A 22,450-nucleotide genomic window follows, 5' to 3' on the forward strand; every position below is an offset into this window, starting at 1 on the left:
TGGGAAAAATTGGTACAAACTCAGAATAAGATCGGTTTTAACCCTAAAATGAGTTTTAATTTTTTAAGATTTTTGGCGTTTAGGCTGATTAGGCGGAGTTTTACTATAAGTCTCAGAATAGACCAAAAATCTAAGGTCTATTCTGAGACTTATAGTAAAACTTTATGGCGAACATTTTTGTAGAATGTTCTTCTACAACCCCGATTTAAATGACATTTCTGGAAAAGGGGGCCGAAAAGACCCCTTGAAAGAGTCGACTGAGGATTAACGTACTAGACAAATATATTTCTCAGATTTATGTCAGTAATATTTCCTATTATACCATATACCTAATATACCAAGGATTTCGAGAAATCTTAATCCGAATATTCTCAATTAAAATTTGTTGCAAATTGCTAAGTTATAAACCACCAAAAGCAGGAGGTCTATCCGCCTCAATACCGAATGTGAAATCGAGCCCAATAATAATGAAATTAAACAATGACCAGTGAAACCGGAATTATCACAGGAAATGTCTCATGGGAATGTCCATTCAGCGGGCACAAGATTTCATAGTGAAAACATTACATCATCATCAGCAGTAGAAGGACTACCACAGCGAACCACCAAACGAAAAACTTACAACTAGTAGAGGCTTTTGAAAAAGAAAAACAAAAAGAAAATAAATATTTAACTACAGATCCCGATATTGATAAATCTCACAAAGTGTTGTATAAAGTGAAAGTCAATAATGGACCATGGACTCCCATGAGAATTCGTACATCGACATTGAGTGTTACTACACCGAGTACCACATTGCTCATAAATCACACCCAACACCATCTGATGATGACAATCGAAACTCTTATTCGAATAGATAACGCTCTACGGCGTCAACAACAACCAGAACAAGTACAACAGATGCTAATACCACACCAGCATCATCATTAGTGCAAAATCAAGCAAATCTTGTTCTGATACCTATTACGATGGTATTCTATCAACACCGAAAATTTACAATACAACCATTTTCGGAATCGTTATCGAAGTGTATATAGAATTTCTTCTATAGCTAGAAAATGCTGTCTTGCTCCCAAAAACAAAAAAACTTCTGTAGATCTAGAGAAGATATAAGATAAAAATAAAATTTAGCTAAGAGATTTATTACTTATTGTGGAAAATATTAAAAATTCTTATTCTTATTCTTAGCTAAATTAATTAACAATAAAATCATTGTTATGTAAAATTAATTAACAGGTTTTTTTTTAAGTTTTACCACCGCCTACGTGGCAATTTCTTTACAAGTATGCAAATTTTTATATTGTAGTATAAAGAAATTAGCCCGCCACTTCAAGGGTTTGCAGACAATAAGACATGCATTGTTAAAAAAAATATAGCTTTCAACACGATTGACAACAACATTCTTAATATGACTACTACAAGATTAAATGATAAGCTAGATAAAATCTCCTTATAACAGCAAATTTAAAAACAGAATTATTTAAGCGATGCAGAAGCAGGAAGGGGAACCCTAACTTTTACATACACACATTGATATTCAACGGTGCATTGATCAGTTATGTGTACATCTACAGATCACTGTCTCAACATAACGCATATTTTAAAAAGAAGAAATTGTTGATTTTCGTTTTTTCAAAAAACGAAAATCAACAATTTCTATTCAATTTATTTTTTGTTTATGTAATAAAATTCAAATGTTTATTTTTCTTGCAGATTTCTTTCACATGTATCCTATTTGTGGCGGCAGAATCTTCAAATAATCCAATAACCACGAATACAACATTAGTCGAAGAAAACAATTCAACATTTTTGGAACCAATCGCCGAGGCATTGGTGCGATATAGGCGTCATCCACCACGTACCATAGTTAAGCATATTATACGACCGAAACGTGTTAAAGTCAAGCGCTTTAAGAAACCCAAAATAAAATATAGCTTTGCCGAACCGCCGACCACAATCTATTATAAGAAATCCAAACCATCATATAGTCATGCACCGCCCACATATGATTCTTCGATATTCGAAGATTTTTCACACATTAATGTGGAATCGGCTGATTTTGATTTGCCACCATCCAGTTATGAGACACAAAGTATGGATTTCGATTTATACAAACATTACGAAGAGCAGGCGGAGCATGCCTATAAGGAGATTGAAAAGCCCTCATATAGTTATAGTGCACCGGCAGAAGTTTCCCACAAAGAGGTGGCAAAAATTCCCTCATATTCATATCCGGCACCAAAGGGTGAACGGAAACCTCATACACAATATGGAGTGCCAACGGAATTCACCTATAGTACAGGTTATGACAAACCCACTGGAAATAGTTACAGCTACGAAGAAGAACATCTACCGGAACATGGTCATTCATATGCAACTAGTTCTCATGATTCGCATGGTGGTGGAGGTGGTGGTTACAGCAGTGATTATCATGCACCATCATCTTCATCAGCATATGAAGATCATTCAAATAAAATTCCAGAACATGCTGCCGACTTTTCTAGTACCGGTTCACATGGCAACGATTATTCTTACCATCCAGAACAGGCATCTTCATATCCGGAACATTCATCACATCCTCATGTAATAGAAAGTGGAGGCGGCGGTGGACATGAGGGGGGAGGTCATGATTATCAGTATTCGTCATATCAACCTCCCAAAGAGGAGTATAACTATAGCCCACCACAAATGCCAGCCAAGCATCCACCTCGCATACCAGCCACCAAGTATGGTGTACCGGATCTACATTTGCCGGTGGCAAATTTTAATAATTATAATAAATATTCTGTACCAGAGCACAAACCTTCATCATCCTATGACAGTTATAACAACAAACACCACTTTGCTGAACCTCCAGATCCACAAAAGACCACAGTGGAAATAACCTATTCACCATCGTATGAAATCAATGTGCCACCAAAGGGACATTATTACCCTGCACCAGCTCCTGAACATCCCGAGTCCAGTTATCATCCAAATCAGGGCCACCAAGAAGTTTCCGACTCACATCAACCATCACGATATGAACCAGCCCCACCACAAGATCTACCCATAGATCAAAATCATCAACACCCTCCCTATGATTACCCCAAATCAAGTTATGAAGTACCGATTTACGATCCAATACCCTTCGATTCGTCTAGCCATCAAAAGCAGGAGGTTTACCCTCCACAACCATATGATATTAATGCCTGGCAAGAGGACACCAATACCGAATATGAAGCCGAACCCAACAATAATGTATCTGAACAAAGACCAGTAGAACCGGAATCGTCACAGGAAATGCCACATGGGGATGTCCATTCAGCGGGTACACGGCCTCATAGTCAAACCACCTATGTTACACCACCATCGCCAGTACAGGGACTGCCACAGCGTACTCGCAAAAGAAAACGCACGAAGGGTGGGTCACAATATCATTCAACCACACTGGCCACAACCAAACACATATTGGATGTGCCCGAACTGGAAGAAGCTTTTGAAAAGGAGAAACAAAAGGAAAATAAATATTTAACAACAGATCCCGATATTGATGAATCTCACAAGGTGGTGAAAGAAGTGAAACCCAATAATCATGGACCATGGAATCCAATGAGAATTCGTACATCCACGTTGAGTGTTACTAAACCGAGTACCACATTGGCCATAAATCAAAATTATCATCACAACAATGACCATCGAAACTCATATTCGAATAGGTATCGTACTACGACGACGACAACTACAACAACAACTAGTACAACAGAAGCACCCAGACACTATCAACGTACTCGGACTTCGACTGCCACCACACCAGCACCACCATCATTAGTGCAATATCAAACAAATCATTTGCCAAAAATTGAAATTGTATCGATTGAAAAATCACGTTCGAGAACCTATTACGATGGTATTCTATCAACACCGAAAATTTACAATACAAACTTTGTTCGAAATCGTTATAGAACAGTACAACAACCGGCCACCTCCACGATAGCACCACATCTTAGTGCTGGATCAAGATCATCGTCTTCGGCGTCATCATCATCCTCGACAACGACCGTGGAAAGGTTTCCAAAACGTACAACCAAAAATGTATTCGATACGACCATATTCAAAAGTCCTCTCAACGATCCGGAGGTTTATCGTAACTTGCCCAAAAATCATAAATTATTTTAAAACTTTTAATCTGCAGCATGTAAAATGGTATTACTATTTATCAATTAATATAAGATTTAAATGAAAACAAAAATTGTATTTATTATTATTTTGTTTTTAAATAAAATAATTAAAGCTTTGTCATTTAAGAAAAAATCACAATGTGTTTACATATATTATTTTTGAAAATACGCGGTTTAGCTTTGACCTTCAACAACAAGTTTCCTTTAACACTTTGTACTCTGTTGTCCCCTGTCGCGGGACATCATAATTATACCTTATTACTCTGATGTCACCTCTGAGGAGACATTGACTAGATGACAAACTATATATTCCCCGTGTGTAATTGTCGAATTTGCGTAGACTAGGTAGAATAGTTAAGGATGTCTACACAGAGCTCTTATAATCATCTTATATTGCTGACAGGGCTTCAAAAAATTGAAATTCCCGCCTGTATAGATATTTTATAAAAACAGGTCTTCAGAAAATAGTTCAGCCCCTTGAGTCTCATTTTTAGCACTGGCAGTTCTTCAAAATTGAAAGTACTTGACAAAATCGAGAGTTTAAGACCTTAGTTTCTGAAATTGTTGTTTAAAAATTTAGGATTTTAGCTCCAATAAAATCTAAAAATATTTAAGAAAAACTTCTCTCATATAGCTCTCAAAGCCTTTAAAAACGCTTTGAGATCTGATAGGCCTTCTAATTTTAATCTACTCCTTAAACTATGTCCTTGCAAATTCGATACCCTGAAGTAAAATTCGTATACTAAATGCAAACTGTTTTTCTTTTTTCTCACTTGAATATATTCAAAATTTAGTAGGAACTGAAAACCATTTCCTCATAACATACAATGGAGGTCAAAACGCCAGATATTTTTTCTTTCGATATTAATGAGTTATTCATAAGGACAGTTTTAACCTAATATTTTTTCTCTTTCGCATAAAACTAAAAAAAAACATTTTTTCTACTTACAATGCGCTCCATGAAATTCTTCCATTTCTTGCTGGTGCTATACATTTGGAAATCATTGAAAAATACCGGTCCGGATGATGTTGGCGGTAGATCGGGTAATACTGAATCCAAATTGAAAACAATGCGACATTTTTCAATTAAAGCCTTCATAACGGGCATAAGGAATGAATATTGTTCTGGATTGCCAACTGTAAAAATCAATAAGACAATAAATAAAAAAACAATTTCAATATCCAATAATGTCCACTTACCCTCAATGGCAATATCCAAAGCTTTGTTAATCGAAAATAACAAATAGGCCAATTCATTGGGATTGGCTGCAGCACGACTTTGCAGTATGGCATGTAGTTTAGCAGTTGCCATTGCAACAACACCGGGATTCGGATGATGGGAACATTTCAAAAGTAAACCCAAACATAGACGTATCATATCTGACCAATCATCTGATGAATCGGATTGAAAGATCATTAATGCATCCAATAGAGCCAAAACACCATCTAATAATTTCGTGGAGCATTTTTTCGATTCATCTTCATTGGAGCCCAATACCACCAAGTCATAGACCATGCGAAGGATATGAGAGGCATTCTGGAAGAAATTAGGAATGCGATTAAAAATATAAATAAATGACAGTCTCTATCGTCTTGATTTTTATAGAAAAAAGCAGTTTGTTATTTTCAAATAATAATGATACAATACTTCTTATATTTTATTTCCAAATTTCCTATCATGTTTACTCACCTCTTGATTGATCAATGTTTGATTGCCATGTTCTGCCAAATCAAACAACGATGCTTGTACGGCCATTTCCAAGATCCTTAAACGCAACGACAAATGTGACGCTACCAATTCATTGTTAAGAGCCAATAGATTAATACAACCCAAAACTTGACCCCTTTCTTTCCAACATTCGGGATGATCATTGCCAACTCCCCTCCAAAATATTGTAAACAATGTATTGGTCACCAAATATACCAATTGTTCTTCGCTATCCACATCCGCTTCGGAAGAAAATTCCAAATTACTTTCAATTGAGTCGGTTTTCTTGGCACCCGCCCTTGCAGATTGCGACGAACTATCAGAACTCATAGATTCCGTGCGTTGTTTGGTGACTCCCGGTAACACGGTGTCCACTGTATCACTACTTGTGGTACTTGTTTGATGGGTCAACGATTCAAATGTATCCTGCAAATCGTGAGTTGTTTGTCGGATAACCGAAAATACAGAGCTAACATTTTCCACCACCACACCCGAAACGGTGTCAGCTAATTCTTTTATTTCACTTTCCAACACATTGGCAGCTTCCGAAACACTGGCCTGTATCTCATTCAATATTAGACCACTTTCATTCGGATCATGGGCCTCCATTTGTTCGATTTGTTGTTCACAGAAATTGATGAGGTCACCTTGATTGTCGAATTTATTTTCATCTTCCAACAAAACATCCAGATTAATGCCAAAACTCTTACGTTTCTCTTCATCGGGTTTGACATTTTCAATGGGTCGTCGTATCAGTAAACGGGCAATGGATTCCTGCCAACCCGGTTGTTTGGCTATGGCTTGTGCGGAGTTTTGTTTAGTAAAGGTGCATTGCAGTAAACGTTTGGCGACTTCCAACTTCACCGGCAATTCACAGCTACTCACATTGTGTACCAAAAAGATTATGCCACAATAATCAATGTCAGGGCTCAACATTTCATCCAGTAAGTGGAAGAGAATGGTGGAGCTCAACACCATAGGTATGGTATAGGAAAACAGCCCGGGAAACAGCGAGGCATCTGTGGTGGGATCGTGTAAACGCATTATTTGTTTGTATTTCGGATGGACTCGTGAGGTGGACAAGATGCTGCTAATAAACTGAAAAAAAAAAAAAATAGAAAATTAAATTAACTCACAATTTCAAAACGCTTGTAGAGAGCCAAGGCCCGATTTAGCTTACCCTTATGGCAGCTTCTTGCAATTCACAACTATAGTTTTTATCTATAAAATAATTATAAATCAAGTTTGCAGCCTGGGGCTCATGCAGCAACAGTATCAACTGATCACGACAATTTTTACCCTTAATATGCATATTCATGATCTCCAAAAACTCAATTAGAACATGATCCTGTTTCACCGAAGCCAAAAATGATATAATTGTACCAATCTCCTTGATATTAACATCCTTTTGCAGATAGAAACGAACAATGCCAAACATGGTGGAGCGAATGGTCTTAGCATCTTCGGGTGTTATATTCTCCGGTATGCCATAATATTGACGAACTGTGTCGAGGAAAAATTGTACACCAAACTTTTTGCGAAAATATTTGCGATCATTTTTTATCATTGCTCCCAAGTATTGCACATGACCCAGTGTTATTTGAAACGGCATACGAACCCAAATATCAAAATTAAAAGCTATTGAGGTGTAGAGTTCTTCCAATAGGGCTGCATTCGGCTGACCAGCTGAGTTTTTGTGGCCCTGCAACGATTCCATAAATAGGTGGGTGGCCATTAGGGCATTAACATCAAACATTTTTGCCGGACATTTTTGCAACATCATGCCCACAATCGATAGGCATTCCGAATGCAATAAATTCTCTTGATTATTGTCATGTTCGTGTGTTAGATAACGTATGAAACACATAAAGCTGGCCAATGGGAATTGTATCATTTTCCATTCGGTATACGAGTTTGTGGATAAAATTTCCCAATCGGCAAATTCTTCGGTTACAGGAGTTTTTATTGATTCTCCCGATTCCAAGGCGTCTGTATCGGTTGCGCTCAACGAGAAATCATCATTGTTCTCTTTAATAATGCGATGTAAGATGGGCAATATGGCTTGAACTCCACCCACACTATTAATGGTGTCTTGTATTTTAACAATTGCACAATGTTGGGCCTGTACCAAACCCAAATGTTTGCCAGTTGGTATTAAATCCAAACAGGTATTGTGTGAATAGGCTCCGGGTGAATAGCAAAATACAAAACGTGATGTCAATTCCAAGATATCATTGTCTTGAGAAAATATCGAAGAGAAATTAATGCCAGCATCAAAAATGGTCTTCAAACTAGTGGTGGGTTCGGCCAGCAAAACTCCACCGACTTGACCGCCAAGGCAATGTTGTTCGCCAAATACTGTTTCCTGCATGCCAACGGGGAAATTCTTGACATTAGGATCAAATGATGTCGATTGTGTTCTGAGGGGTAGGGTAAAGTAATTGGAAACCTAGAAAAAACAATAAAAAATTTTGGAAAAAATTAAATTATGAAATGTGTATAAAACTGCTTTAAGGCAATAGAAATGTGCATTTCCATTTAAAAACCACTTACATTCGATGACAATGTCTTTTCCAATAGACTAGGCAGCATGCTGCGATAACCTTGATTGGTATCTTGGGACGATGATCTTGGTAAATTGCCACTGTTTGTATTTGCGGCTGCCGGAGTTTTTATTTCTTGTAAAGCCGAACCCACTGAACAATACAAGAAAGGCTGTAAAGAATAAAATAAAATATTAACTTTTTTTCTCCAACATTTTCACTGGCTCACATTGCTTACCTCATTTATGGCTGCCACTTTCAGAGTCGCACTTATTTTTTGCACAAAATCAATGAAAACATTTATTTGGCTATAGGAGAAAGGCCTTTTTGGCGGTGTTATAGCCACCGTTACATAATGCCATTGACCGTCTAGTAGGGTCGTTGATGCCACCGATGAGGTCAAGTATTCACGTTTTGTGAGTGCAGCAACGACAATATTACCATTGTTTTGTATGAATATCTCAAAACCAGTATTACTGCCGGTACGTAAACTGAAAAGAAAAGAAAAAGACAAACAAGGGTAACATAATAGCAATAACACACAATGGAACAGATAATAGTTATATAAGTATTTATTAATTCATTTTCAGGCACAGGTTTTACGAGAAGAAAGTAACAACAGGATGGAATGGGGAATCTAGGTATAGGACCTAAAAATCCATCTGACCAGAAATTTCTAAGCTTAGATTTAAATCATTAATTTCTGGGAGTAGAAAATAGGTAAGGACAACCATAGGGATCATAACAGATCACTGCAGAATCAGATCTCGTTTTTTTAATAGGAGATAAATAATAGAAGATTAATAAAGTGGAAGAGAAAATATAAAATATTGAACATCTACTTTATCACATGCTTCGATGCCGAGGGTATAAACATCTTGGGAGATTCGAGATAGAAACCCTAACTTTTTTCTCTGTTTGTTGAAATTCTGATAGAAGACCAAATACTTTAAAAGGTAAGACAGAAAATATAAAATGAAATTGAACATCTACATTTTTTAAATTTAAATTTCAAACGAACTTGCTGTACTTTGACATGCCAGCCCTTCAGAGGATAACATGCCACCTTGCTGAAATTTTCCATTAAATGGTATTAATGGTATCTTCGAAATGTGTATACCCATCAGCCGATGGGTAACTTTTTTCTCTGTTTGTTGAAATTCTGATAGAAGACGCAATACTTTAAAAGGTATTATATTGACATTTTAGCTTTTATTTGTGTGTGTGTGTGTATAACAAACATTTTTTGATGTTGATCTTTTGTGTGCTGTGGGCAGATCGATTACATGAAAATTGTCAATAAAAACATATAAGATTTTTATATGTTTTTTATTTTAATTTATAAAAGAATTACGTGTGATTTAATTAATTCAATAGTTTTTTAAAAGCATAAACATCCAAACAAATTTTTAAAATGGTATTCATAAAAAAATGTGGAAAATTTTTTTAATTTTAACTTCCAAAATACGAGGGTTTCAAACTGGCTGTCACTATTTGACAGTGCCAGCCCTTCATGCTTTCCCAGCAGTACAGCAAACCAAACATCACAAAACAAACAAACAAACAATGCACACACCTTGTATCACAACAAAAAATTTTCCATTAAATGGTATTAATGGTATAATCGAAATGTGTTTACCCATCAGACGATGGGTTTACAACAATTATAATAGATGATTTTGTATTTTTTATAATATATCCCTTTTGTTCATCTAGTCGTAAGATTTTATACGAATTCCTATGAAAATTTCACTTACTTCAGTAACATTCTACGGCATTCCTGACGCTGTTGGTCATCCGTTTTGGCATCAGTATCTAATTTTGAATCAGATTTTTTCGTATTACTATCAAGACGTAATAATATATGAAATATAAAACCATAGGCGCCAGACATTGACCAATTTTTAATATCGGTTACCACAATACCATCTCCAGGTTCGCAAAAATTAAAATATTGAGAACACAAATTTGTGCTTGTCAGTGATTGTAACGAAACACTGACCAAGGTCTAGAAAACAAACAAAAAATGGATTAGAAAAATTATTAAATAGAAAATAAATCAATGACATACCTGCAACAATTGTTTATGATGGGGAAATTTACTTTCTTTGCGTAAAAGACTAAAAATACTCTTCAATTCAATGGGTATAATACTTAGTTTACTCAACTCTTCGATTAGTTTAATGTAATTTTGTATACATTGATCGGATAGCTTGTCCGAATGTTGCAAACACAGGCAGATACTTTTGATCACTCGAGTCTCACAGGCAATTGTTTTTCTAGAAAAAAAAATATAAAATATATTAACACGTCAAATTCTCAAAAAGAATTAAAATCATACGTTCCATAATTGTCGGTACAGGCTTTCAGTATTTTATGACTAAGGAAACCCTGTTCTCTGGCATCCATCTCGGGTAGCCACTCAACTAGTTTTGTCAATACTTCGGGCAATATCAGCAAACCTTTGCTGTCGTCATAGGCCAATTCAATGCATGCCTCCAAAAGATCGCTGGCGGGTAAACCCACTTCCATTAGACCGGTAAACAATTTACTAACTTTATCATAGTAACGTAATTGTTCGGTTATGCGTATTGAATTCCTGGTTATCGAAGCTAATGCTTTTATTACTTTTATTAGCAGTTGATTATAATCTAAATTCCATTCTTTAATTGATTTAGGCATTGCTATTAAAATATCCACCAAATTTGTATCTTCAATGGCCTCACAAATGTATCCAGATGTTGAGACATCACATAGAAACACATTGATATTGTCAATGGTGGCATCTAATGCATTAACATCGATTGTCTGATCATTATTGGGATCATTGTCATCGGGTGCTATATTAAAACTATCATCGGCATTCTTTTGGAAATTGTCCGTTTTTAAAAGTTCATCCAAAACATCACAGTATAGCTTGATAAGGGTAACTAAATCTATTTGGCGCTGTAAAGAAAATGGTGAAATATAAATTAGTAATAATGATGATATAAGATTGGCTTAATAAAAATGTTAAATATACAAAAGTCAAAAAATAAAGTAAACAAATATGACTTACTTCCTCCGGACTAGATTTTTGTAAAACAATGACCATTAGAGCACAGCATCGGAGTGTTATAGTTCGTAAACTATTTGATGTTTCCCATTGGGAAAGAATTTTCATTAAAACCGATACGGTAGCTGGACAAATGGCACGCATGCCATTACGCTAAGTTTTGAGAAAAATTAAGAAAATAAATACAATGTTTAATAATGGATTGCAAAAGATTAAAATCGATCACAATTGAAAAAAAAGATAACAAAAATATATTTTATAGACAAAAAATGGAGACCATCAACACCATCAGTTAAGACATTATTCATATATATGTAATATCTTCGCATAGTTTAAAGAAATACAGTAGGATAGGACATAACTACTCACCAAATTATCACAGATTGTATAACCATCACCAGATTTTTTATGACTATTTGTATTTGTTATAGAGGCTAATGTTTTCTGTAAACATTCAAGTGGTGTTTTGTATATGTAAGACAAAAAACAATTAGAAAAAATAGGATTATATACACCGACACCGTTTCTTTTTTTGTTAGGATACATTTTGAAAATAAATTATACATATAAATGCATTTATAATTAAACGGATATGTATTGGAAAAAATACAAAACATTTAAAATAGTTTTTCCTTTGGGAAATAAGCTTACCTGTGATCCACAAATTATTGCACCTAATGTATGTATCAGTGATTCTCCAATGTCGGGAAATGTTGTTATATCATTTTGTTGAAAGCAATCTAAAGTAAAAGGGAGACAAAACATCATTAATAATTAAAAAAAAAATCATGGATTATATCTATGGATAATATAAACAAATAATTTGAAAATAATTTTTACAATTTCATATTGACTAATTTTAATTGAGAACAGTATTTAGTTTATATGTATGCATACTTACCATATATAAATGGTATAATTTCAACATGTACCATATGTGGTTTGTACGATAATTTCCGATAGTCAGCAAAACTATTACGTAGAAAGCTACGCCACGTCAAATATGGATCGTACATAACCTCTAGGAATCGTGAAAAACTACGAAATAAATGTCCAACCTCTGGCGAAGCATATTTCTTGTCAATGCACTACAAAAAAAGACAATAATTTATATATACTTAAAATATTAATAATCTTGATATATATGATTCAATCAAATCAATTCCTGATAATGACAATTTTTTCTACCTCAATTATTATAACTTATGCACATATATATAATATAATAAATTATTTCATTTTAAATTGTAATCACTTACCTGATGATATACATGCGTTAATATAGCAATTAAATTTGGCTTATATTCATATTTGATAATAGCCAAAATGTTATCAAAGTGTCGACATACAATAATTAAACAGTCGACCAATATAGCAATTTGACGGATAGTCTCATCAGTTATTTCACCCTGTTGTAAAGCAACAAATAAAATATTAATGTGATTAACATACAACAATAACTATTAATATAAAACATCTTTGCCATACATACATTTTGACACGAATCACTGGCAACAATTATAAATTTACCAATTGCCGGTAACAATTCATCGGGTAAACGACCCAAGTGAGGCCCCTGATCTGATTGAACCTCATACCAATAGGGACAATCGTCTGCCGAGAAATCCAAAGGTAATTGACTTTGCCAAATGGAAACAAAACGTTCCATAAATTCTCGGAAATAACATTCCTCATTCTGAAAATAAATTGGAATATAATTAAACAAGTTGGTAAACGTTGTGAATATTGATTGCTCGTTATAATTAAGTCCTTTATAAATAAAGGATGGCCACAATGGCCGGGAGTGAGAAGTATCATATTTAAAAATATATTTTATTTTTGCATTGTATTATCTGATAATGGACCATATACGTTTTCTATTATAAACTCAAACAATTTAATTTATTTAAGTTTTTTTTTAGGTTTTGTAAATACTATGAACAACTATATTACTTCACTATTTTTAAGGAAGTTGTTAGTGATAGGAGTACACTCGATATTTGGCTTCTAATAATAGGCGATAGTAGGATTCCGATTATTTACACCTCCAAGTCGAATTTGCGCATCGCTGCAAATTCCACTTCAGAACGATGCACTGTTTGCAATAATTAAAATCACTAGAGGAGATGCTTGCCAGCTATTGTCTGCAGCCTACAACATCCAGCAGCTTATCTCCAACAACCCCCCGAGAATTGCCACCCCTTCTTGGCAACACTCTCCATCCAGACTCACTCTAGTGTTCGGACTAGCACTTCTTCTACTCCTCCAATTTTAACATCGAATGCTCATAACACCGAGGGCACCTACAGCACAAGTCCATGCAGGGGAGCGATCCACAAGTCAATGCATCACAAACTTCATGTATGAAAACAACATCCTCATTGCTGTTTTGAAAAAAAAAAAAAAATAATAAAACGAAGCTGCACAGCAGTTGTTCCCTATCCTCCTTCGGGATTTATACCATTCGGCAAGACAGGAATAGATACCATGGTGGGGTCTGCGCGATGTCAGATATATCATGACTTCCACTCCAACTCCTTCCAAGTCGGATCCTTTCTTAGAGGTTATGAGCATTTCAGAGATTCTGAAATTAAAGTTGTGAACGTATGTACTCCGCCCGTTAACAGCATTGGGGCTAGTTATCATCCATGTATGATCCATCTCCGGAAAGCAGATAATGAAATTATTCTTGGTTTTCCCAACTTATTGCGAACCATCACGGAGGAATCTACCAACGTCAAGCTAAGTGTTATAGACCTCCGGACATTACTATAGGCAGTCCATCGCTCCTTCTGTATACTTACTGGCAAACCAAGGTCGCTTTGAATTCGGACCATTTTCCCCCATCCTAGTCACTGTAGAGAATCCCAGAGATTTTGTATAGCCCGACCAGCGTACATTCATGAATTAATCTAAAGCCAATTGGTACTGCTTCACAAAATTAATTGAGGACTCCCTAACAACTTCCGGGAACCATGTGCTCTCGATAAGAATTAAGAACATTACAATAACCGGACCATAATTGTTCAAAAGGGAACAAGTTTGGCTAGAAGCATTTCACTGCTTGACTGACAGTATCCTGGTCTCTTAATGGAGGAATTCGATGTTCGTCGTCAGGACACAACCTGTTGCAATTCGAAGTTCATTTCTTGTGATGCTTGACATAATTGGAGTGCGAGGAGAAATGAAGGAAGTTATCGAAACCACAGAAATGTTAAGTTCTCCGACAGAAATATTAAGTTCTAAATTGTCAAAAAGATAATTCTCCAACGCTGGCTGTTCCGCAAAACAAGGGCTACAAAAAGTGCACTTGTATTGATTTTTAAAATGTATTTTATTCATTTGTATTCCGAAATGTAACAAGTTGAATTTAGATGCTCATCTCGGATTTTTCTGTATATGAAGTAATGAGCATTTGAATTCCGGAACTTCAGAGGCCCATATCTCGGGAAGAATGTACTTCCCCCATGAATGTCACATATTTTCGTGATCAGGGAGACGACATCTACACCTAAACTCAACTTAAGCCTCCGAAATTCCAATTGAATTTAAAATGGTAGTTAAACCTTTAAATATGAAATATCGTAACCTTATATTAATTTTCACCATATCGTTGTGATATATGAATATTTTATGAATATATGAATATTTAACTAATCTTTTAGTAAATGCGCATCATATTGAATTTGACTTTCTTTAAATATAGATTATAATATTTGTATGCTCTCTCCAACCTAATATACACACCAGACCAGCATTGTTATGATGAATTACAAGAAGAAGAACAAAAATTGCGGTAGGATGAATAGGTTGGTTGGTTGGCAGTGGCATTTTATTACACAAAAATATGTCCGCCAAACCCTTAACACCACCCACAAATATACACCCACCTATACGTAGAGCAACCTACACATGCAAACAAATCAACACACACACACACCAAAATAGACAATAAACACAACACTTCACTCCTCCTTGTAACTGCTGATAGCCGGTATACAGCATGGGGGGTAGTAACTTGTAGTTCCCAATATTACCATTATATAATCTCAAATCTGTGCATAATTGAATGCACTTCTATCGATTTACAATTATTTATATTAAATTTGTTTATTTGTTGTTGTTAAAAATATCAACAAATCGTCAACTATTGGAATGTTTATGGTTTTGTGGATGGACATCGCTGCTGACGACGATGAGTAATACGTGAAGAATGTTTGGACCATTAAATTCAGCATTGGCTTCATTTAACTTCTTTGGAATCATCATTGAACATGTTTGGAAATTATCTTAAAACCACTGAGTATCCAAAATCATCCTTTTCCCCAAATCACAGACACACACACTTCATCCAACCCGTTGGTGGTGACACTCACCTTCGTCGTGTACTGCACCCACAAATTGTAAATGTCTTTCTTTTTATCCATACTCCCGTCTCGGCATAAACTGCATTAATAGCGGTTAATTGTTTTCTTTATTCTGACTTGGACAAAAAACAATCCGGATTTATTTTCTATTTTTCATCAGAATCGTTGTATTTTTGTTTACAAATGACCAGCCGAGAAAAAACTTTACCCCAAGAATACCAATCAGCTGTTTTGGTTGGTTGGTGTAAGAGATGCCACATTGTCGAAAATGTGTTTATGGAAACAGAGTTGCCGACACATGGCTATTCAGAACAGTGTTGGCGAACATAATTGATACAATTGGTAGGTTTATATTTATGAATGATTTAGGGTACAAAAAAGTTTATTGTAATAACACTTGTCGTTTATATCGTCAATTCCATTAATATATGAATGACAAGAAACAAAAAGGTTGAAATAAAAAACTCTGATGATATGAATTATGAATAGTGTTGTATGAACGGGTTAATTCATGTACGTAATTCTGAGAGCGAACTACGTTGTTCGGATGCCCGTCAGAACATGTCATTAAAGCATACCTTAAGGAGAAACGTTTATTTTTTTTTTGGGACAAACGCAGGGTTGTATTTGAAATTATCTTTATTTAGCATAGAGTTTCGAGTTAAACGAGATATTGAGTGGATTTCATTTTGCATGGTAAATCGTGGTAAATTGACCTCGATTTAACAATTAAATCGAGGTAATGCACTTAATCACGGTCAAAGCTGTATTCTAAACACACTTTAACTGTTTAGACTAGTATTAAAGCCTGTTTTTATACTGCTAAATACACTCGATCCCAAATTTCAATTCCATAGCGTATACATCACCTTAATCATGTTCACAAATCCAGTGGATTATTTTTAACGTATAAACTATGGAATTGATATTTAAGATCGAGTATATTTCGTAAATTTAAACGCACTATTAAAATGAAATGAAGAGGATTTATCAGCTGTTATTTGTTTACAAACACATTTTACTGTTTTCATGCAACCTTTATTCATTTAAAAAATGTTTTTTCACTTAAAGGTCGTTTACAAAGAACCGGATTTGGTTAACCCAGTGGGTTTAAATTTTCAATTCCTTTGAATATATGCCAAATAAATCCTCATAAAGTAGGTTAACCCTGCGAAAAGTTCTAATGTAAATACCGTATTAAAATAAAATAAATGACATATTTTTTAAAACCAAGGAGTTTGGTCGTAAGTCACTCGATTTCGTTCGTTTAGAAGGTTTGGAATATTACTAAAACAGGCTGATAATTTTTATGGCACTTTTTTCAATCAACATTTTCATAACTTTGTTAAGAATTGCTCTCCATTAGGACATAAACGTTTCATAAAACGTTTGTTCTTTTAAAATTATAGTTCTATTTATTATAAATTCAAAAAATCAATTGTTCTCCAGCTGCCATTTTTTAGGAGATAAGCATACTTTAACCCTTTGAGCCCCGAATTTTTTTCCGTAGTCATAGAACAATTTTCTGTTTACAGATTTAATGTAACTATTCTAACTAGAACATGAACAAAATTTGATATCGCTACATCCTTGCATTCGCTACATCCTTCTGAAAAGCAAATGCTAAATCAAGGAAAGCAAATGCTAAATCGACGGAAAAATCGTTTTAAATTATTCTCTACATTCTTTTATACAAGAATCAAAAATAATTGTGGTGACAGAATTCGTACAATTCGAATACGAAGCGATTTAAATATTTTGAACTGTATACACAAATTTGTACTGTATACATTTTTGCCCTCTTCTCTATATTGAAAAGCTCATAGCTTTACCAAAAATATGAATTTTTAAGATTTTCTTTTGATATATGTTGTCCATAATCAGGTCTTGACGTATGAATCCAATGAATATATATCTACTACCTACATACTAAATATAAACTCTAAAACATTTTGTTGCCTGTGGGCAACATTGGGCCACAAAGGGTTAAGGAGAAACTATTTTATGGTGCAAAAAAGGTTGTATTGAAATTATCACGACTTAGCATATGATTTTGAAAAAAATCGGGATATTGAGTGGATTTGAATTTGTATGATAATTTTGTATGGTGAATTGAGATCGATTTCGTAATTAAATCGGGCCAATCCACTTTATCACGATAAAAGCTGTAGTCTAAACGCGACGGAAAGCATTCTCTTCTCTAGCCCTTCTTTACGAAGACCTCTACGATGTAATTTATATTTAGCTCTTACATATAAAAAACTTCAATGCTCCATGTTTCTTTCTTTGGGCCAAATCTGTTTCAGACAATTTGGAGCTTATTTACGAATATCCGTTCGTCTGCCTGTGTGTCTGTCTGGGTCGAAGGGAGTAACAGATTTCGTTCAAATTTTGCACATCGCAAAATAGATTCGAAACTTAGTTTAACACTAGAAAGACCGGAATTTTGTATATACCTATATTGCCTAAAATCGGTCAAAATGACTTCATTCTGAAAGAATTTTTATTTTGTAAAGAAATTTTTTTAAACTTATTTATTAATATTTTTTACATTATTTACAATCATACAAAACGTTGTTATAATTTGTTTTATGCGGGAGGGCTCTCGAGTTTCCCTTTATAAAAAACAAGAACGCGGACAATAGGTTAAAAAAAGAGGAAGTCTTTACTCAAAGAGTGAAATCGACTGGAAATATAAAATTTATTTTTCCCGATTTGTGTGTTCGTTTGTGTTTCTAGAGTATCAAACGGGTTTCGATGTTGTTGTACTGATCTGGTAATATAAGAAAAGCACTTTATACAATAATAAAAGTAGTTTGATTATTTAATATTTCAAAAAGATCAAAATGACCGCTTTTAGGCAATATAGGTATAGCACGTGTGAATACGGGGAATGATAGGGGGGAGGAAGCAGCTACTATGATTAATAAACGTAGTTCTATGTGGTAGAAAAAGTCACCAAATTTTAAAAAGCTGGGTCATAATATACACATTTGTTTTTGTACTTGAAATTGAAAAACGGTCAAAATGACTGCCTTCGGCAATCTAGTGTTAAGATCGAATATGGGGAATATCGGCTTACTTCTTCTGGTACCTTCCCCACAAAATGATCTGAAAATTAATTTTGTGATATCATGCGAACGGACTATCCGATTTGAACAAAACTTTTCACAACCTAATATTTTAACCATGACTTGTACTTGTATATATCGCATCAGGCGAATATATCTATAATAATTGAATATCTAATATAAGTGAAACTTTGCACATCGCAATATCTTCACCTCAACTACATTATATCTAAAGATGGAACCCGTAGGTTTATTACTTCCGCACGTAGTGTCAAAATGTTGAAAAGAAATGTCCGATTTCGGTCCGATGAAAATTGTCATATTTTTACCAAACCTAGATTAAGTCCAACAAGTGAAATAGCGTTAAGTTCGGCCGGGCCGAACTTTGGATACCCTCCACCATAGATATACTCACAGATACTTGAAATAAAAATATAGGGAACATACAAAAAAGTGTACTTATACAGACATTTCTACAACCGGTTATGGTCCTAAATATTGGTCCTAGACCCCATGTTTCTTTGGACCAAATTTGTTTTAAAAAATTTTGATTTCATCCACACTTTACCCATCTTATTATTTCTAACGAAATTAGTACAGCGAATTCGGTTGAAAAACGCGTTCAAGAACCCCAAAATACCGAAATTTGGTTGTACCCTTATATGGGCGATATCCGAAAAAATGGATCTATATTCATAATTTTTGTGGAGAGATTTGGGACCTATTAAAAACTCAAAATACTAAATTACAGCTAATTCGGTGAAAAAATGCGATCAAAACCCCCACAATACTGAAAATAAGGAGGTACCGTTATATGGGGGCTACCAGAAAAAGTGGACCTATATTTATAATTTTAAGTGGAGACATTTAGTACCCAATAAAAACTCAATGTACCAAATTTCAGCGTATTCGGTCGAAAAACGTATTCGGTCAAGAACCCCAAAATACCGAAAATTGGGGGGTACTGTTATATGGGAGCTATGTGTAAACGTGGACCGATATATCCCATCTTTGAACTTGACCTGTCTGCAGACAAAAGACTAACCTATGCAAAATTTCAGAACCCTATCTCAATAACTTCAGAAGATAGTGTGATTACAACAGACGGACGGACATGGCTAGATCGTCTTAGAATTTTACCCTGATCATGAATATATATACTTTATAGGGTCGGAAATGAATATTTCGATGAGTTACAAACGGAATGATAATATACCCTCCATACTATGGTGGAGGGTATAAAAATGGGACCCATAGGTCGACATCAGATTTCGCCCTAAATAACGTTTCTTTTTCGCCTAGCCAAAAAGGCCATTGATAACGTACTAAAGTTTATTGATCTCGGACTAAAAGTCATTGACATTTAATTAAATTTAAACACAAATGAGGGAACGCTTTACTGATAATTGTTATAGAATATTGATATTTAAGATAGAATATTGAAATGTTTGTAGTATCGGAATTATAAAGATTTTATTCACATTTCTTTCAAAAACTTTGTTTATACATACTTACTTTTTCATGACCGGTCTTCATATATATACACAACAAAAATAATTAGGCAACAGCTTTCAAATGCACAGATTTTTTATTTTGTTTAATTATTTTTATTTTTTATTCATTTATTATTATTGTGTTTTTTTTTCATTTCAATTCTATTAGCATTTTAGTAATGATTTGTTAATTTTAAATCATCCTTTTCAAAAAAGATTTTTCGTTTATTAGCATCGGAAATTTTCCATTTTTTCGTTATTATATAAGATGTACAAATATAAATACAATGAAACATAGAAATAGAAAACAATAAAATTAATAAAAAGCTCATATTTTTATTTCAAATATTTCCATAATAAAACTAAATATGCTCGAATTTTGAAATAATAGAAAAATAAACAAGAATATATAACAAGGAAAACGACGAAACAGTTATGCGAAGTTAACATCTTAGTATGCGAACTTTTTGTACCTTCTACAATGAGGTGGACATTTAAAATACAAATAATCGTTCGGTACATTCATAAATGGCGGTCTATACCATGGAACATTTTTGGTAGAAGATTTGAAACCTAATGGTAACCAAATTAAAAACATTTCTCTAATAACTTGCCCAAAATACCAAATAATGAGTATACAGTTTTATGGAGACTATCTTAAAAAGTAGACCGATATTTTTTGGTAGGGAGATTTGCAAATCAATGGAAACTCAAAATACTAAATTATAGCCAATTTGGTTAAAAACAAGCCGAACTCCCAAAATACCAAACAATGCAGGGTACCGTTTAATTTAAGCTACCCTAAAAAGTAGTCCAAATAGATGAGCTGGAAAATATGTTTTGCGGATAGCGGCTCCTGGAGTCATAGTGAATATTATTGTGGAACAAAATAGTGTGTCATTAATACCAATCGTTCGATAAAACTTTTTTTCCTTTATGATATCGAAAAAAGTAGTAAAAACTCGTAGATTCTTGCAGTACAGGAACAGACCAAAAGTTAGTCAGCTGATATTTGTTTTCGTATTCACATTTCCAATTACACGTAGCTGGCCAATATTTTCATAATTAGAATAGGAATTGCTCTCCATTAGGTCAAACATGCATTGAAGCATATGTTGTTTTAAATTATAGTAATATCCGTTATAAATATGAACTAATTTCCAGCTATACAATATTTTGAATTTTAAATCTATTCATTGTCTCGATTTACTGGAAATCTATGCGAAATCGAGATAATTTCAAATACAAACTTGTCTTTGTACATAAACATGTGGGAAATTACAAAATTCTTTTAAAATTTCATTAAAAAAAATGGAAAAAAATATTTTGCGAGCACACTCATGATTTTTGGTACATAGGTTAAGCAAAATATGCTGATTCGAAATCTGTTCTCGTTCACAACTTCGGATGCTGCGCACAAAAGTTATATGTAGCGATTTTAAATCTTGTATTTCAAATATAAATGAAATGTATTTTTATTTGTTGTAATTCGCGAACTTCTTCACAAATGCTAAAATACATTTGTTTTCTTTGCATATTAGTGAGATCACATTGAAATACGGTTTAATAGTCGCGAAAAACAAATAAAAACATTAAAATATCTGAAAATAAAATAAATTAATTTTTTCAATTGCCACAAAATGTTTTTTCGAATTATTGATTTTTTGGCATGGTCAAGGGATTACGGTTTTGTCTAGATCTTCTAAAACATGTGACGATTTCTTCTACAAATTCTTTTAGATGATAGATAAATATCGGTAGATTCCTCTGTTAAGAGTTTCGACTTTAACCAGTAAGGAAAGTAGTAAAGTCGGACGGGGCCGACTATATGATACCTTTCACCACTTTGCGTATATTCAACAGATTAATCCTAACAGACGTTGAAGGACCATAAATACGAAAATGGATCCATAAACATGTCATTCTGCAACATATACTAAATTTTTTCATTTGGTCAGATATAGAGTTGCTATAGTATATATATATATATATATATATAACGTGAATCGATTTCAATGAGACTTGTCAGAGATATTAACTACAGTTCATTGTA

At 34.2% G+C, this 22,450-nt stretch overlaps 2 protein-coding genes across 2 annotated transcripts; one reads left to right on the forward strand and one right to left on the reverse strand.

Moving 5' to 3' along the window:
- Positions 1-747: 747 nt before the first annotated feature.
- LOC133333653 (uncharacterized) lies at positions 748-4,158 on the forward strand. The gene is made up of 2 exons (XM_061541945.1): positions 748-891; positions 1,714-4,158. Exons 1-2 carry the CDS (start codon positions 748-750, stop codon positions 4,156-4,158), a joined length of 2,589 nt encoding a protein of 862 aa, XP_061397929.1.
- Positions 4,159-4,700: 542 nt separating this feature from the next.
- Positions 4,701-15,940, reverse strand: LOC133333655 (neurobeachin-like protein 1). Its single transcript, XM_061541947.1, has 17 exons — positions 15,843-15,940; positions 12,959-13,162; positions 12,726-12,875; positions 12,368-12,554; positions 12,118-12,206; positions 11,836-11,910; positions 11,470-11,619; positions 10,753-11,357; positions 10,483-10,690; positions 10,169-10,419; positions 8,650-8,902; positions 8,422-8,583; positions 7,049-8,317; positions 5,851-6,966; positions 5,361-5,697; positions 5,110-5,297; positions 4,701-4,715 (listed from the first exon to the last, which is right to left on the reverse strand). Exons 1-17 carry the CDS (start codon positions 15,891-15,893, stop codon positions 4,701-4,703), a joined length of 5,310 nt encoding a protein of 1,769 aa, XP_061397931.1. The 5' UTR covers positions 15,894-15,940.
- Positions 15,941-22,450: the final 6,510 nt, after the last annotated feature.

Source organism: Musca vetustissima, unplaced genomic scaffold, assembly GCF_032173495.1.
Source record: "Musca vetustissima isolate MV318-11 ecotype Yass unplaced genomic scaffold, APGP_CSIRO_Mvet_v1 utg25233, whole genome shotgun sequence".
Classification (NCBI taxonomy): Eukaryota; Metazoa; Arthropoda; class Insecta; order Diptera; family Muscidae; genus Musca; species Musca vetustissima.

What these genes read in the sequence shown, in the direction of transcription:
- LOC133333653 (XM_061541945.1), top strand. Translation starts at nt 748, where the DNA reads ATGAGAATTCGTACATCGACATTGAGTGTTACTACACCGAGTACCACA. An exon ending in GTCAACAACAACCAGAACAA is followed by an intron (nt 892 to 1,713) that starts GTACAACAGATG and finishes TTTTTCTTGCAG; the next exon opens with ATTTCTTTCACATGTATCCT.
- LOC133333655 (XM_061541947.1), bottom strand. Translation starts at nt 15,893, where the DNA reads ATGGATAAAAAGAAAGACATTTACAATTTGTGGGTGCAGTACACGACG. An exon ending in AATTATACCATTTATATATG is followed by an intron (nt 12,207 to 12,367) that starts GTAAGTATGCAT and finishes CTTTTACTTTAG; the next exon opens with ATTGCTTTCAACAAAATGAT. An exon ending in AAAAATCTAGTCCGGAGGAA is followed by an intron (nt 11,358 to 11,469) that starts GTAAGTCATATT and finishes TTTTCTTTACAG; the next exon opens with CGCCAAATAGATTTAGTTAC.